The sequence below is a fragment of the Triturus cristatus genome, unplaced genomic scaffold, assembly GCF_964204655.1.
Source record: "Triturus cristatus unplaced genomic scaffold, aTriCri1.1 SCAFFOLD_231, whole genome shotgun sequence".
Classification (NCBI taxonomy): domain Eukaryota; kingdom Metazoa; phylum Chordata; class Amphibia; order Caudata; family Salamandridae; genus Triturus; species Triturus cristatus.
The window spans coordinates 501,385-517,090 of record NW_028187364.1 but is presented as its reverse complement, the minus strand read 5'-3'; the positions used below and the strand labels follow the sequence as shown (position 1 = coordinate 517,090).

The 15,706-nt window shown below is 42.1% G+C and overlaps 1 protein-coding gene across 2 annotated transcripts in view; it reads left to right on the top strand.

The window, feature by feature from the left end:
• The first annotated feature begins 1,820 nt into the window (after nucleotides 1–1,820).
• Nucleotides 1,821–15,706, top strand: part of LOC146771199 (E3 ubiquitin-protein ligase TRIM39-like) — a 155,735-nt gene continuing 141,849 nt past the window's right edge. The window contains exons 1-2 of one of the 2 annotated variants that reach the window (XM_085640306.1): nucleotides 1,821–1,924; nucleotides 11,647–12,060. In XM_085640306.1, the coding sequence (XP_085496432.1) occupies nucleotides 11,650–12,060 (411 nt within the window). In that variant the 5' untranslated portion in view covers nucleotides 1,821–1,924; nucleotides 11,647–11,649. Of the gene's footprint in view, nucleotides 1,925–2,085; nucleotides 2,141–11,646; nucleotides 12,061–15,706 lie in introns of those variants that run through there. The other variant, XM_085640305.1, reaches the window with a different exon arrangement.

Below are 15,706 nucleotides of genomic sequence, written 5' to 3'. Positions count from 1 at the left end.
TGCAGGCCTGCCTGTGTCCCCTTACAGAGATACCCTCTGTCTCGCCTCCTTCTTGTCTAGCGTGAAGAGCACCCACTATGTACTCCTACGATGAAAACCAAGTTAGCATATGTATGGAAAAACAATAAACAAACCTCGGATCCAAATCACCCAGTCTTTTGTTAAATGCTGCCACTTAAAATGCTCCTTAAAAGCCCCCCCCCCCACAAGAGGACGCTCAAATATTTTGCCTGAATCACACGCCTACGTTTGCCTTATTCACTATCACACTGCCACTGCGCAAAACTCCTGTTTTAAAAAAGTCTCCCCTGATGAAGTAAATGCCCTCTCTGAGGACCGAACTCAAGACCTTCTGATTATGAGACTGACGCGCTGCCGACTGCGCTACTACACGCCTCTACTTTTCTTAAAAGAGATCCAACTGAATAGTTCCCACAAGGTCTCAGTGAACAGAATCAATCGAGAATTGAACCTACAGTCTCAAACCTTGACCATTATGGCACATTCCCTGGGCTCTTTCACTTTTAGACCACAGTGACTCCCGACCTCTTAATCAGCAAGCACACGCTTCCCCGCTGAGCTAAATCTCCCTTTACCTTGGAAGCGCGTGCCTCACTCAACTCCTCGTCGTCCGATTCCCCCAAGGTCTGCCGGCTCCGTCACTCCGTACGTTCTCGCCCACTCCGACGTCTGCTCTCTACTACGAGACAGAAACCGCTGTCCACCACGAAAAGCAAACCTTGGAAGCACGTGCCTCAATTCCACCCGTATCTGCCGGCTCCATCACGCCGCTGCGAGCCAGGAACCGCCGGCCACCGTGTCACGCGAACCTGTAGGGAGAGAAAAAGACAAAAAGGTTGACAGCCTCCTAGAGGCTGGGTGCGGCAGACCTGGGTGCGCAGGACAAAGAGACTGACTCCCGCGTTTCCCGGCCTTTTATCATGTATTACTGGGCCGGTTCTAACCGGCCTGCCCCCTGCTCCCCCTTGCCCCGGAAGCGCCTAAATCGCTTCCGGGTCAAAGTGGAGCCCTCACAAGCCAATCCCCGCTGCGCGCCGCACCAGGGAGAGCAGGCGAGGGGGGGAGGGGGTCGGGGCCCCGCCATACTTGCGGCAGGGCCGATGCCGGCCCTGCCTTTTTCCATCCCCCCTCAGTGCCTTGAGACCGTAATGGGTGAGTAGTTGTGCTTTACAAAACCCTGATTGATTGATTGATCAGGACCTAAGAATGACAAAACTGAAACTTAAATGCAGCTTAACTCCTTGTTCATTGAAGAAAATATTATGCACTTTCATTTTTGCATTATTTTAAATAGATGCAAAAACTTTTAATAAATAAAATATAGTTCATAATTGTGTGGTTTTTCCCCCCAGAGTTTTACATAGAGTGAACTTGACCTGTATCCAATCAGGTATCAGAGCGCTTTACATAGCATCAGGACACACATTCATTCTTTGTTAGGCACGGGGAGATTAAGTGATTTGCCCAGAATCACAGGAAGTTTAGCGTCCTTACTGAGACTCGAACCCAGTTCCGCAGGTCCGAGATGGAGCGCCCTAGCCGTTAGGCCAACTCTTCTCCCCAAGTATTTTAAAGTGCATAACAGAATAACAAATGGCAATTTGAAATATATGGAATTATCAATGTATACATCGTTTATATTGTGTAAATTAGAGATATGCAAATAGATACCACTAGTTTCTATGCTTTATCATCAATGCTATTTTACAGGCCGTGGGGTGACTTGGAATTTCAAGATGGCCGCCGGAGCCCCATGTTGTACCGGTAGCTATGGGATATGTGGAAGCGTCTCTTCTTTTAGTCCTTCGTTAGTTTTCACAGCCGTGGTTCTGTTTCGCCTCTGCTGCGGTGCTCTCTTCTTGTTCCTACCACGGTTCACTGATACTCAAGATAGAAGCAATAGGTATGTGGAGAGGCAGGGATGGAACTTTTAATAGAATACAGACATTAAGATACGTGCTCTCTTCATGTGCCTGCCACGGTTCACTGATACTCAAGATAGAAGCAATAGGTATGTGGAGAGGCAGGGATGGAACTTTTAATAGAATACAGACATTAAGATACGTGCTCTCTTCATGTGCCTGCCACGGTTCACTGATACTCAAGATAGAAGCAATAGGTATGTGGAGAGGCAGGGATGGAACTTTTAATAGAATACAGACATTAAGATACGTGCTCTCTTCATGTGCCTGCCACAGTTCACTGATACTCAAGATAGAAGCAGTATGTGGAGAGGCAGGGATGGAACTTTTAATAAAATACAGACTTTAAGAAGCGGGCTCTTTTCATGTGCCTGCCACGGTTCACTGATACTCAAGATAGAAGCAGTATGTGGAGAGGCAGGGCTGGAACTTTTAATAAAATACAGACTTTAAGAAGCGGGCTCTTTTCATGTGCCTGCCACGGTTCACTGATACTCAAGATAGAAGCAGTATGTGGAGAGGCAGGGCTGGAACTTTTAATAAAATACAGACTTTAAGAAGCGGGCTCTTTTCATGTGCCTGCCACGGTTCACTGATACTCAAGATAGAAGCAGTATGTGGAGAGGCAGGGATGGAACTTTTAATAGAATACAGACATTAAGATACGTGCTCTCTTGATGTGCCTGCCACGGTTCACTGATACTCAAGATAGAAGCAGTATGTGGAGAGGCAGGGCTTGAACTTTTAATAAAATACAGACATTAAGATGCATGCTAAAGCCCGAAGTCTCAACAATGCCATGCGCCTAATACAATCCAAAGGAAAACGACAAAAATAATATTACAATAACATGTTTCAATGATTTACACAATCGTCTTGCAAAGTATTCCTTGCATAGCATTTAATGACTTGTTTATGATCTAGTCGGCAAAAGTTGCACATGAAGAGCTTCACACATGTTAAACTTTTTCCAAGCCCTCAAAGTTTTTGAAAGCTATTGAGCATTGCTGCACAAGGCGGTGAAATATTTTTGTCGAGACAAGCAAGTGTGATTAAAGTGAGGAATTGTCAGGCTTTACTGGATTTAAAGTGAGCAATGTGACATCTTGTTCGCCTCACTATCCATTGTCATGTAGGCCCAGAAACTAGTACATGATATACTTGAGGCTAATGCTTCTGACTAATATTTCATCCATTTCTAAACATGAACCGCAGTATATTTCACAGTTTATTTTGAAGGATGTTGCATAAACGAGTGCATTTTGAGGACCCGTGGAAAAAGACTTTGAGTTGCATTCTATGAAAGCAGGCCACACCGCAGGTTGCAGACATTCAACGGCTGGTGTTTAGTGCAGTGTCCTGGGGCCGTGCCACAGCGCAGCCCCTCCAGAGGGCTGTTCCTGGCTCTCACACCCCCACCAAACACAGGCGTCACCTGAGGCTGGTGAAAAGGGGACTGGCTGAACGATCCGGTGATGCCCAGCACTCATTGTCTATGTCTTGTCTTCATCGCAGTGTCGCCCTACCACCCACATCACACTGCGAGTATCCTTTCAGATTGAAAGAAAGTTTATGTTTTAATACTCTTATGTAATCTTTTTATCTATCCAGTTAAAAGAAATAATTGTAGATTTCCCCATTGACAGAAAGTATGAAGTGACAATCCTATCGGTGGATAATGGCGTGATTATAATGAGTACCTGATTTTTAATCCACGAATCAATTAACAAGACTGTTATTACCTTCCGAGTCATTATTAAAGTGTGCTTGTGATTTGTGGCCAAAACACATAACATTAATTAAATGAGGCAACCAAAACGGCATACCAAAAATGCATTGTGGCAATTTAAACTGGTTTGATAGTTTTCTCCTTCTGTTTGTCAGCTCTACTAAGCTGAGTACAGGCAAAGTAGGCCTGAAAAAGTTGAAGAATTAGCTATGGAGTCAAGTCCATTCACAGGCGCCACAATTTCTTATGCAAAGAAGCAACCATTTTTTTCCAAGCAGCATCCATAGTTTCTTAAAATTGGTTAGGTGCAGGATAGGTGAACACTATGTCTAGAGTGGAGCTTCTATATTTTGGTCTATTGGTGAGGCCTATTTAGAAGTGACCCGTGGGGCCATAAGGTTTGATGGGCAATAAAGAGCAGTATTTAGGCCAAAGAGGTAGATTTCAAACATTATGTAACCTGAGTAATAACTTCAGTCAGGTACGATTATCTGCTTTAAGGTAGAAAGGGAACTTCACTTAATAATGCTGAGATCAGTTATCTTAGGACCAATCTTCCCTCTAAATATTTTTCTTTGTGTGTGACAATGAAGGATCTTTGTGCACTTCAGTCTAGGTTATGTGCATCAGAGACATGGGAAATATTACAAGGCACGTGAGTGCAGCACACGAGGTACTACAATCAGTAGTGTTTCTCACTCCAAAGATTTGTTTGAAAATTAAAGCAAAATTGTGCATTTTGGTTCATTTTAGTGGCGTGTAAAAGTCAAATGTGAAGCACTTGCAATTTCATCACAAATTAAAATGGTTACCCCAGCACCCCAATGACATCATGCTACTATAGTGTACTCCAGTACCTCATGGATATATTAATACCAGGACTCGGAAGTTTGCATCTTCATCAAAGTTTGCATTATATAGTATAACGTTCATTGTGATGTCCTAAAAAGGTGCAGTGTGTAAAGTGTGTACACCACTGCCAAGTAGCCAGGAATGGTAGAATGTATTGCACATGACTTAGTGAAAATACATAGGCTCTGATCATCTAGCTAGGGCAGGATTGTCTAGCATAGGTTCAGAAGGGCCGTATCAAAGCCAGATTTTTAAAGTAATTTTCCGTACACTAATGCAAAATGATAAGAATTGACATTGTCAGTCTTTATCTGAAAAATTAGGCATGTACCCAGCTCCACACAAGTTAGAGAACCCATCTCTGCTAAATGGACCGTGTAGGCTTTTTATACAAATAAGCAAAACATGATTATTTTTATATGTCGAACCCTCACCCACCAGCGTTATCCCTTGGTGGCATGCTTCATTATTGGGTTTGTTTCCGGTCCACGGCAAAACTGGGCGTGCTGCACCCAGTGGTTTATTTGGGACTACTGAATGATATCAAATGATATGTAAGAGAATAGGGATGGGGGATTTCTAAGCTTTAAAAATACCTGGCTGATAGCTACTGGGATTTTAATAAATGCCCCAGTCGGTTATGAGTAAAAATGGGGATAAAAGTGGGAAGTTCTTAGGGTTCTATGTAAAATGCTTTGGATTTCAAGTGTGTTTTGGGACCCCATCAAAGTTTTTATTGCTTTGAAGTCTGTGTAAACATACTTTAAGAGAGGTTCCAGAGATCTGAGCTAGCTTTAATCCATCAACGTCTGGATAAAATGGAAGATCTCTTTTCCGCATTCCCCGCTCGATTGCAAGAAGCCGAAACCCGCATTTCTAATTTGGAGGATCAAATGATTAAGGTCAAACAGGACACAAATCAGCTCTCCCTCACCTCACGTGCTCTTGAATCCAAATTGGACGATTTAGAGAACTATAATCGTCGATCTAACCTACGCATAGTGGGGGTTCCGGAGGGTCTTGAAGGGCCCAGCACGCTGCAGTGGGTCACCTCTTTTTTGAAATCTAAAGTCATCCCTAATCATGAGGGCGACCTGACTATTACGCGAGCACATCGCGTTCCCGCTCAGCCTTTCCCAAATTCTTCCCTTCCTCGAACAATTTTATTGAATTTTTCGGACATACGGATTAAGGAGACTATTCTTTCAACGGCAATTCAGCAAAGACAATTTTTCGTCAATGAAACCGTGAAGTGTCGCATTTTTTCAGACATGTCTGCGTCTGCTGCTCGTAGAAGAAAAGAGTTTGTCCAGATGCTACAATTATTTAAAGCTAAAGGAGCTCAAGCCACGATAGCACAGCAATCCAAACTCAAAGTTTTAGTGAAAGGCACATTTTTTATGTTGTCAGATATTGCAGCAGCGCAGGAACTACTCCGGGACATTTCCAGCTCTTTATAAGGATAAATTTGGAAAAATTTGGGAAATTTATGGTCTTTAAGGACTTGGACTTGGATTTTGTTGGGTCTGGGGTTTTTTTCTTTCCCTAAATATAGACTGATAGTTGTGACGGTCGTGGTTAGATGATGTTTCTTTTTTTTTTGGTAGGGTGAGGGGAGGATCAGGTGCACAGGATGGAGTGCGGAGTCCAGGGGGTCCAGGGGGTGAGAGATGTCACCCGATTGGCAGGGGGTTGGAACCATTGGTCTGCGTGGGTTGGGGAATCTTGGCCAATGGTGGGGGTGGGGGGGGCGATTGGAGGGTGGGGTTTGGGGGGGTGGTGGGTGTGTTGTAGGGGTTAAAATAATGAAGTCTTTAGTGCTAGGTCTATTATTATGTTTTTCATTAACTATTCTATGCCTGATAGGTGGTTCTTTGTTTACTAAAATGAGAGATTCCTCCAGAAAATATGTAATCTATCTAAATACTGAGTAGTGACTGTTTGAAAATTATTTCTTTCAATGTGAACGGCTTAAATAACAAAAAGAAACTACGGGCCATAGAGCTATGGATTAAGTCGGAAAATCCTTCGGTAATATTGCTGCAGGAGACTCATATCCCAAATGCAAAATTGGATCAATTCTCTATGTTTAAAAAATGGGCCTCATATCGTGGTTTCTCTTCATTTTCAGAGGCTCAGCGAGGGGTTGCCATATTTCTGAATAAGAATATTTATCCTGAGATCATACAAACAAATGAGGATGCATCAGGACGTTGGTGCTGGGCCTCTTGTAGAATAAAAAATAGATTGAGACCTATTACATTCGTCAGTTTATACGCTCCGGTAGACGATTGCTCCTCAGTTTATGAGGATCTATTTCAATCTTTACTGATGGTGGCAGGAGATATTATTATTGGAGGAGATTTCAATCTAATTATGAACTTACGGCTGGATAAGACCACGCAATCTAGGAAACAAGTCAAACCTAAATCATTGAAAGTTATTCTTAACTATAAAAAAACTTTGGACCTTTGTGATCCATGGCGCACTCAATACCCGTCAAAAAAAGAATATACATGTTGGTCAGGCAGGTTTAAGTCTTTTTCACGGATTGACTTTTTTCTAGCCTCTAAACAGCTTAATATGTTGAATCAAAGGCCTATTCATAATGGGTTCTCAGATCATGCAATGTTGGTTATTAATTTTGCTCTGGATCCAAACTCAAAGACTCCTAAGCGTTGGGTATTCAACAAAACATACTTGAATGATGAAATGTGGGTAACGTCTTTGAAAACAGAGATCAATGATTTTGTATTTCGCAATGTCAACTCGGCCCCGATTAATATTATCTGGGATGCTATGAAAGCCTTTATCCGTGGTATAATTATAAGTAAAGATGCAGCAGTATTTAAAGCAATTAAAAGTAAAAAAGAGGCGCTGGAACAAAGAATACAAGCTTTAAACAAATTAAGACAGGCAAACTCATCCAATACGATTTCACATCAATTAGATGAAGCCAAAAGGGCATTAAGCGCACATTATTATGCTCAAAGCGAGGAGATTTTTCGCAGACATTCTCAAAAAATATATGAAGACAGTAATTTTACTGGGAAGTTCCTAGCTTGGCAGGTGAGAGAACAAGCAACGGCTAATTTGATCAGAGAATTAAGATGCCCAGCGACTCAAATAGATACTCGATTGGGGTAGGGAAGATAATGCTCACTCACTATAATAAAATCTATAGTCAGCAACATAGTATTGATCAAATAAAACTATCGGATTTTTTAGAAAATTGTGCATTGCCCTGCCTTTCTCAAACCGATCAGGAAGCATTGTTATGCCCTTTCTCAGTGGAAGAGGTAGAATTGGTGGTCAAAAACCTACCAAATGGGAAGGCTTCTGGCCCAGACGGATTTCCAGCGGAATTTTTTAAAATGTTTTTTTGCACTTTTTCAAATATTTTTTTGTTATTATTAAATTCGATGTTGGAAGGAGGCTCGATCCCGGACTCTTTTAGAGAAGGAACGGTGGTGAGTTTTCTGAAGAAGGGGAAGGATGCTAAAGACCCAAACTCGTACCGACCAATTACCTTACTAAACACAGATTATAAAATCGTTACTAAATTAATATCAATGCGCATGAATCAAATCTCAACAGAATTGATCCACCCGGATCAGAACGGTTTTATTCCAGGAAGGCAACTGTTTACAAACACACATTATTTAGTTGATGCCTTAGATTATTTTGAGACACGAGGGATCCCAGCATTGATTTTGTTATTAGATGCAGAAAAAGCGTTTGATTTGGTGGTTTGGGAGACACTTTTTATTATTTTAAGGCACTTTGGTATTCCCCATAAAATTGTAAATTTAATTCGAAATCTGTATACTATGGCCAAAGCAAATATTATTATAAATACGGTAATGGTCGGTACTGTTTTCGTTAAGAGAGGTACGAGACAGGGATGTCCCTTATCCCCAGTCTTGTTTGCGTTCTTTATTGAGCCCCTTGCGGCTGCAATAAGGAACTGTGTTAATATCTCTCCCCCTATTCCTTCAATAAGTAAGATCAAACTTTATGCGGATGATATTATGTTATTAATTAAACCTGAGCTTCATTCGCAAGTTAAGATGCTTCAGATCTTCGAAGAGTTCGAAGCCTTAGGGGGTTACCGGATAAACAAAAAGAAAACAGAGATTCTGATTTGTGGGAACAGAGATCCAGAAATACATCCCGATCTAAAGTGTTGCATTAATACTAAACCCAAAAGATATCTCGGGGTCTATTTCTCACAGTCAGTTACGGACTTATATATGCCTAACTTCGATCCCCTTCTTTCTAAAATCCGCTTAATGTTTACACGCTGGAACTCCCTGCCACTATCAATCCTGGGTCGGGTTGCCCTGATAAAAATGTCCATTCTTCCATTATTTAATTTTTTGTTTTCTACTATTCCTTGTTTTTTATCAGGAACGTATTTTTCCAAGATTGAATCTATGTTCTCTGCATTCGTATGGGCAAAGAAGCCTTCTCGTATAGCAATCAATACTCTCTATGCTGATTTAGATCAAGGAGGACTTTCTCTGCCAAATATTAGAGATTATTATAATGCCTATTTTATACAGTATCTGTCGAGATTCAGGAATCAAACTCTAGGTCAAAATTTGTTTATTAATTGTTTCTTCGATCTAATTTGTTTTGAAAATGAGCAACCCCCTCCCCTGCAGATTTTTAAATCCCCCAAATTAGTTCGCTATAAGATTCTCTTATGGTTTCTTAAAAAACGTACTGTTATGTTTAATAGATATTCACTCCCACTAGTTAATGCAACAACTCCACTGTCCAGTATTTTTCCACTGATGGGTATTAAAGGTAGATCGGATATAGTGGACAATTGGGCCAGAGTAGGATTTAGTAAAGTAGCTGATTTTTTAAAAAATGGAGGCTGGATAACTCCTAGAGAGATGGCAAGTCTTGTTCAGACAAATTTTTTGTTGGTTTTGTCATATAATACTATTTTTAAATTTTTGGGCCAACTTGATATTGAACAGCTTAATCAACCAACGCAATTGGTTAAAGATCTCTTGATAAATGAGTGTATAAAGAGACCAGGGGAATGGAAACGTTGCTTAGCATATAGTAGGGAAACGGATTTAAGTCAAAAAGTAATTAAAAAATGGAAGGAACAAGAAAACCATGTATTATCTATGAATACTTGGAAGACCATTAACCATTTTAATTTTAATATACTTCGGGGAGCTAATTGGCGAAGAATGTTATTTTTGGGGAAATGGTTATTATATCGTACTCCTGCTGCCATTTCCAAAATGTATTCAAACTATCCTTCAAACTGTTTCAGATGTACTCAGCACATTTCCGCCAACTGGTCTCACGTAATGGCTCACTGTACCAATATAAGGGAATTTTGGGACGATATTTTTGTGTTCTGCCAGATTAATTTCAAAATTACGCTCCCTTTTAATGAAAAACTGATACTATATGGTTTTGATTCAGATCTTAAAATATCCGCCCAATTGACTAAACTATTGTATATAGTAACGGTAGTTGCAAGATCTTTACTACTGCAAAACTGGCGGACAAAACAGATTCCAAGTAAATTAGAGTGGATACAGAAAATGAGGAGAGTAAGAAAGAGTGAACAAATTTATGCTCTGCGGGTGGGAGGTGGGAGAAAATTTGATAAAATTTGGGGTTCTTTTTTTGATTCGGACTGATGGTTATTTAGTGGATGATGTTTAACTTTATTATGTGAGAATCCTTTATGTTGAAGCTGTTTTTTATGGTATTTGATACTGTATATGTTTGACCAGTAATCCTTATTGTAACTAAAGTACTTCAATAAAAATACAAATTTAAAAAAAAAAAAAAAAAAAGAGTATATGTAAACACAAGTGTGTTGTTGAACTCTCCCCCGCCCCTTTGGCAAACGGATGCAGAGGTTTTAAGGGGCAACAATCTGGTTGTGCCGGACCATCACTAACACCAACTCCTTGCCCCCTAGTTGAGCCAAAGCCTACTTGAATAGGATGTGAGAATTGTAGTGCTCTGAAGAGGTAGAGGTCATTTTAGTAAACGTGCATGAAAAGGATTTTGCGTCTGTTACTTGAGAAGTATGGGGTAAGAGCACGTAGTGAAGCACAAGACACTTTATTTGCAATGAAGTCATTCGACATTTTAATTACAATTGCTAGAAATATTCTGCTCATCCAGAAACGGTAGTTTTTAGTGCAATTTAGCATCTTTAAGTATATTCTGTAGAAAAGATCACTTTATATTAAAATATGTTATATTAATTATGTGTGTTTGTAGTAAAAATATATGGCAAACTAATGCAGGAAATTCTTATTCTCTGAAATGCCTGATGAATTTGTAGGAATTTTTAATACTGTATTTTTAAATTCGATAAAGATAGAGTTAGATATGTACATTTCTAAAGATGTGTGTCTGGAAGTTACTAGTAAATGTGCAGGATGCAGTGCTAGTCAAAGTAACACAAAGACCTAACTCCGAAAACATGCATCACAATACAGTCGTAACACTAGTTGTTGTGATTATCAGCACCAAACTCTAGGTTCTACAGGCTTTTCCATTTCCTCCCAGGTTAATTTGTTCTCCAAATAGCTTGAGTGTGATCCATGCAGAGCTGCTAAGCAGGCTGTGCTGATTGATTCTCGTAAGTACATCAACAGCCTGTGTTGATGATTTAGGGTAGGAGTCCTATTCTGAAAGTAACTGCCATGTTTGATCATTGGAAGAGCTGCTCTTTGCACTAGGTGCAGTACCATAACAAGCCAATTAGTAGCTTCTTTTAAAGCAGTCAAAGTCAAAGCCTCTATATCCACAAAGGTACTTAATGATCTCTCAGAAGACAAGTATAGGTAGAGTCCATGGACCCTTGACTGAAATGGAACACCATTCTCTGTATGTGTATGCTAAGACTGCAATGAAATACCAGCGTTAGGTAGAACATTAAACAGACTGAGACGCAAAGGTACCTTAGATCGTATACGTTTTAGTGTCTTCTGCCAAAACACAAGGAATGTTCAAGAAGTTGTATGCGTCAGTGTGATGGGTTTTAATTTTTCCTTCATAGTTGTTGCTATATCATGATCTTTTAGCTGTGCCAATAAATGAATGTAACATTTCTTTTCCTTTCACAAGGACATGGCTGCCGTAGATCCAATACTGACTCTAAAAGAGGAATCCTCTTGCCCCATCTGCCTTGATTACTTTGATGATCCAGTGATCACGGCGTGTGGACACAACTTCTGCCGCTCATGTTTGGGTCTGAGCTGGAGAGATTTGCAGTCGGATTTCTCTTGTCCCCAGTGTCTCACAGTATCTGCTCAAAAAAGAATTCTGGCCAATAGACAGTTGCGCAATGTTGTAGAGTTGGTCAAGCAGTTGAACACTAAAAAGGAGGCAACAAAGGAGCTGCTGTGTGAGAAGCACAAGGAATCACTGAAGCTGTTCTGCCAAGACGATCAGGAACTCATCTGCGTGGTGTGCGACCGCTCCAGGGATCACAGGTCTCACACTGTGCATCCCATAGAAGAGGCCGCCCAGGGGTGCAGGGTATGTATGAGTCAATCGGGTATCTCATGTCTTACACTTTCAGTATGTCTCTGGTTTTAGGGCTCATGTCTCTCCTACAAATCATGATTCACAGAGATGTGTGAGTTGCAAACAGCTTGCACCCAATGCACCTGCCTTACATGCTGTTATCCCACTAGCGCCTTAATATCACCTAATGCCTTGCATTCCCTTTTTTGTCTTTATAGTGCTGATTTGCATAACTAAAAACCGAAGGTTTCTTATCACTCTCTTGCTTTTGGTCAAGGCTAAGTCACTTGACAGTCTTTAAAATTAGATGATGATGTAGTTTTAACGGATTCCCCGGCCTTTATCCTTTACTGCCAGTCAAAACAAATAAACCATCCACCTATATTGCTTTCACTAAGCACTTTAAGGGAATGAACAGATTCATTTTTTTTAACAATAATATCATACATTGTAATTCATAGAAGTGCTCTGTGCACACCCTTCCAGTGGGTGATCAGCAGGTTTTTATTGAGCTGCAGCTTTGTGGGGCGGAGCTGCTCTGCTCTCAGAGCAGGGGAAGGAGCAGTGGGGACTCTTGGGCCGGCCTAACAGTCATGCGCACTTCACATGTTCTCCACCCAGGATGCATTACAGCCTGTGTGGAGAACATGCCAAGGCTCCCAGTCCATGGCTGAGCGCTGAACCACAGTGATCAGACCAGTGGTTTAGGGGAGCCTGGGTGCTTCCTTTTCTGGCCGGGAGAGACACGGAGAGACGACAGAGGGGAGACGCGGCGAGGAGGTACGTTTTTTTTTCTTTACCCTCTCCTCCCACCCCCCTCCCCTGTACCTCTCCACCCCCGATCCGTGCCAGCTGCCCCTGCTCTTTCAGTCATCTCCTCAGATATTCTGTCCTGCCTGCTGGTCAGCATTGGGGACACCTGTCCTGCTGTCCCACTCTCGCATGATACTGATGATTCAGGTCTACTCCTGATTACATGATCCCCCTTTCAACCCTAGAACTGCGATGTAGTAAGGGGGTTGACACACCGAGATGGGTCATATTTTCAGGAACTGGGGACTCTCTCAGAATAAGCATGTAAAAAGGCTCAAAAATTAGGAACTACACTGCAGGTTACATGTCTGAAGCTTTATAAAAAAAATGATAAAAAAATCTCATGTCCACACCTCACTTGATCAGAGGCGTCATTCACAGCAGGTGTCATACACACTCTTTTTTTTTTTGGTCTCGCCTAGGCAGTGCGCATGCGTTGCTCTAGGAGAGGGCCTTTAGGCATCGGTCTTCACTTTTCAAGCACTCGCACTCGTGGCGGCATCCACCTTGCGGGGGCGAGCAGCGGCGCGGCCACATTAACTACAGACATATGGCCCCTGCTCGCCACTGCTCACTCCCACAAGCTTAATGCCGCCACAAGCACGAGTGCTTGAAAAGTGCAGACCGCTTGTTTCCATTCGGGGGCCTCTCTTCACACTTCTCCTTTAACCCCCTACATTTACGTTTTACCTTTTATATATACTAACATAAAGACTCTCTTCTTGGCACATGCAATCCAGACCCCCATTGTCCGAGGACACACGTGGTAACACATCCGCCCCCACAATCGTGGAGTGAATCGTTCACTGCACACAGCAGCAGCACCTACCTTCCCGAAGGTCTGCTGCTGCTGCTGCTGCAGGTGGAGCAGGCCTTGCCGCACCGGTCCCTCTTCCATGACCAGCCAATGAGCATCATCCGCCAACCTCTCCAGCTTCTCCTGTGCTCCCTCTCTAGCTCAGCCTCTTCACCTCACTCTCTCAGTCACTCTCTGCTCTCTCCAGAGAACTCACTCCATGTCTCGTATCGCTGTCACTGCAGCGGCGTCTGAGTTCACTCTGGCCTGGTCTCGCCTTTTCGGCCGAGCACTTTTCTGTCTGCCTCCGTATTGAAGAACCAGGCTTTGTCAGGCCCGGCGGCGCAGGGTACGCCTGAAATCTTCTGAGTTTGCCTTCCAAATTACAGAGACACGGAACACTCTGTTAGCATAGGAACTTCAATTTATTTAGCTGCAGCTAGGTACAGTTGTCCCAGAAGTACATCGTAAGTAGGTTCTTAGGAGACTGCCACTTCAATCCGTGGCTCACAGTCTTTTGTAGCGCTGGAATCCCCTAAAGCAACAACCCCCTTCATGTACAATAAAAATACAAATCATCCACAAGAAAACATTCTTTGTACAAGATACAGGATAATGGGTAATAGAAATTCCTTCCCTAAGGTCGTGTTCTCTACCCGACCCTATAGGTCAGGTGGCATAGCCATTCCATGGTCAAATTAATTTACAACAGGGCGCGTTTGTGTGTTGAAGAGGGTGATTTGTAAAACAGCTATAGGGGCCGAGAACGGTCACCAAGGGTCAAAAGATGGTTATCTCGGGAATTAGCTGCTTCGAGCCGGGTCTCAGAGTGTACTTGCTCAGAGAGACAGAAAAAAAGGTCGTTTTACATGTTACAGTACAGAGTATGGGAGAAACGCTGATTACATGTACAGTATCTTGATTGGCAATCTCAGACAAAGATCGATCAGGGAAATTGGCTTTGCGAGGTCAGTTTCAGATGAAGAGGTCAGTTTCTTACAGTTCATTCCACAGTCAGAAAGAAACCTAGTTAATGTATACATGGACTAAGAAGGCCAGGCCACTTTGTTCGCCAGGCTACCTTCACAGGCCTACGTGAGGGCAACACAAAATGGTGGCACAATAAAATGGAGTCAGTCTCGAGAATTACAGAACCTCAGACCCTCCTTTTGCCATTACGTAGGCAATAACCTAATTTATTGCTAGGTGAGCATTTTACATTCTACACATTTCATTTAAGCAGGTATATGTAAGCTATCAACAGGGATACAAAGAGAACAAAGCATCGAGTCATAATTAACATTCAGATAGCAGAAGAAAGTAATGACCATTATTACAAACAGGATTATTATTTTTTCACAACCCTAGGCAAAAGCAAATCCTAAAATTATTTAGCGAACCTTTTCAGGACTCCTATGCATTTCAGTGACTATTTGTATACTCAGGTGAAACAGTGGCGATCCTTATCAATGCTCTCAGGTGAAATGAAGATACTCTTCAACAGAGGATAGACTTCATTCTGCTTTTACTAAACAGAATACTACTCTAAAACAATGCCAGCAAAACAATAAGAATCAGTCTCCTAACACCCATTCTATGCAATTACACGGGAACCGCTTGTGCAGCCATAACTATGCCAAAGTCCGTTCTAAGCCTCTCTGGTAGGCTTCTATCGTCCATCAAATCTGCTTCTGTTGTTTTCTTCCGCATTGGGCCTCTTCATTCAGGCCTTCCATGAAAATAGTGCTTCTCAGTATCCGTTGGAGTGCCCTCCTGGCAAACACTCACAGCTCACTCGAAAGTCTCAATGTCTCAAAGCAGTGCACCAATATATTTCCTCTGCGGCAGGCACTACAGATATTGTGCTCTTCGTTGGTCATGGGCACAGATCATCTTGTGCAGACCAAAGTACTATTAATCGGAAAGAGCAACAGACTTTCACGCTCAGCAACACTTTCAGGCTCCAACACTCGCTATTCAGTGTCAGAGGATGATTGGGCTGCTCTTTCATTTAATTTTCCTTTCATCATGTAGTGCCTTAGATCCTCC